Source organism: Pterocles gutturalis, unplaced genomic scaffold (assembly GCF_000699245.1).
Source record: "Pterocles gutturalis isolate BGI_N339 unplaced genomic scaffold, ASM69924v1 scaffold19845, whole genome shotgun sequence".
Lineage (NCBI taxonomy): Eukaryota > Metazoa > Chordata > Aves > Pterocliformes > Pteroclidae > Pterocles > Pterocles gutturalis.
In genome coordinates, this window is record NW_010146292.1 from 273 (window position 1) to 1,619 (window position 1,347).

The 1,347-nt window shown below is 47.4% G+C and overlaps 1 protein-coding gene across 1 annotated transcript in view; it reads left to right on the plus strand.

Moving 5' to 3' along the window:
- The window catches only part of CHST14 (carbohydrate (N-acetylgalactosamine 4-0) sulfotransferase 14), a gene marked incomplete at its 5' end in the record, with an annotated part of 730 nt that extends 269 nt beyond the window's left edge, over window positions 1-461 (plus strand). Inside the window, 1 exon segment of the mRNA XM_010085693.1 lies at window positions 1-461. This exon segment is cut by the window's left edge and continues 31 nt beyond it. Within this exon segment, the coding sequence (XP_010083995.1) occupies window positions 1-461 (461 nt within the window).
- Between the last annotated feature and the right edge of the window lie 886 nt (window positions 462-1,347).

A 1,347-nucleotide genomic window follows, 5' to 3' on the forward strand; every position in this document is an offset into this window, starting at 1 on the left:
ACAGGAATAAGTTTGGGGAGATCAAGGAGTACCAGCAGAGGTACGGCGTGGAGATCATCAGGCGGTATCGGAAGAACGGGGGGAACTCGGCCGGCGACGACGTGACCTTCTCCGAGTTCCTGCGGTACCTGCTGGACGAGGAGGTGGAGAGGATGAACGAGCACTGGATGCCCATCTACAACCTCTGCCAGCCCTGCGCCGTACGGTACGACTTCATCGGCTCCTACGAGCGGCTCAACGCCGACGCCAACTACGTCCTCGAGCGGGTCCAGTCGCCCTCCTTCGTCCGCTTCCCCGAGCGCCAGTCCTGGTACAAGCCCGTGACGGCAGAAACGCTCCATTACTACCTGTGCAACACCCCACGCCGCCTGATAAAAGAGCTGTTACTGAAATACATCCTGGATTTCTCCCTCTTTGCCTACCCCCTTCCCAACATAACCAGCGGGTTCTGCCGGCAGTGAGTTGTTCGTGCCGGGATCCGGCGAACGTTCTGCCTACGCTGCAGGGATTTGACAATACGGCCGTTGCTGTGAGAAACACATTGCTGCAGGGCCTGTGAAACACGGTCTTCTATGCATTACTTCCGAATTTTATACTTTTCGAACTGTATTTATATAACATATCGTCTATTGCCTTTGCTACTAGAGTACTTTTTGTAGTTCCGATTTTAATGTGTACATATGCCGCTGACTTGAGCACAACAGCTTTTGTATCTATTTTGCTTTAAGTTCTTTTTTACGGTGCGACGTGGGAAACATCTGTAAGGAATCCGAGGGATGGGTATATTTTAAGTATTTTTCCTCCTTTTTTTTGTGTGTGTGTTTTGCACTACATAGTACACGGCTGAATCACAATAATCATATAGTGGGTGATGTGCTAAAAATTAGCGCTGTTAAAGCTGGTCCTAGATTAGACGGGGAGTAGTTATCTGGCTGTGAGTAGAGAAAAGGCTTTTATAAAGTAAGCCCTATTTATCCTTTATTTTCTCATCTGTAGGTGGTGGTTAAATGAGGCTGGTCTCTTTTTCTGTGACAGTACTAGTACCTCATTATTATTATTGCTATTATTATTATTATTGACTATTTACCATTGAAATAAGACTAGTGACAATACTTCTGTGCAATTTTAAGATTTGAAAGCACCAGCTGTTTACCCAGCGTACTGTGTCGGATGCAGTATCAAGCCATAACAATTTTCTCTTTTCTCTCTCTCTGAATTCAAGCAATACAGACTTGTGATAAGACCAAAACCCATCCTGGTTTTTAGGACAGGATCGATAACCCCCCCGCCTGCAGTGTGCCAGCGCACAGCCTCGGTGGGTGTCCACGTGCCCCTGTGCACACAAAC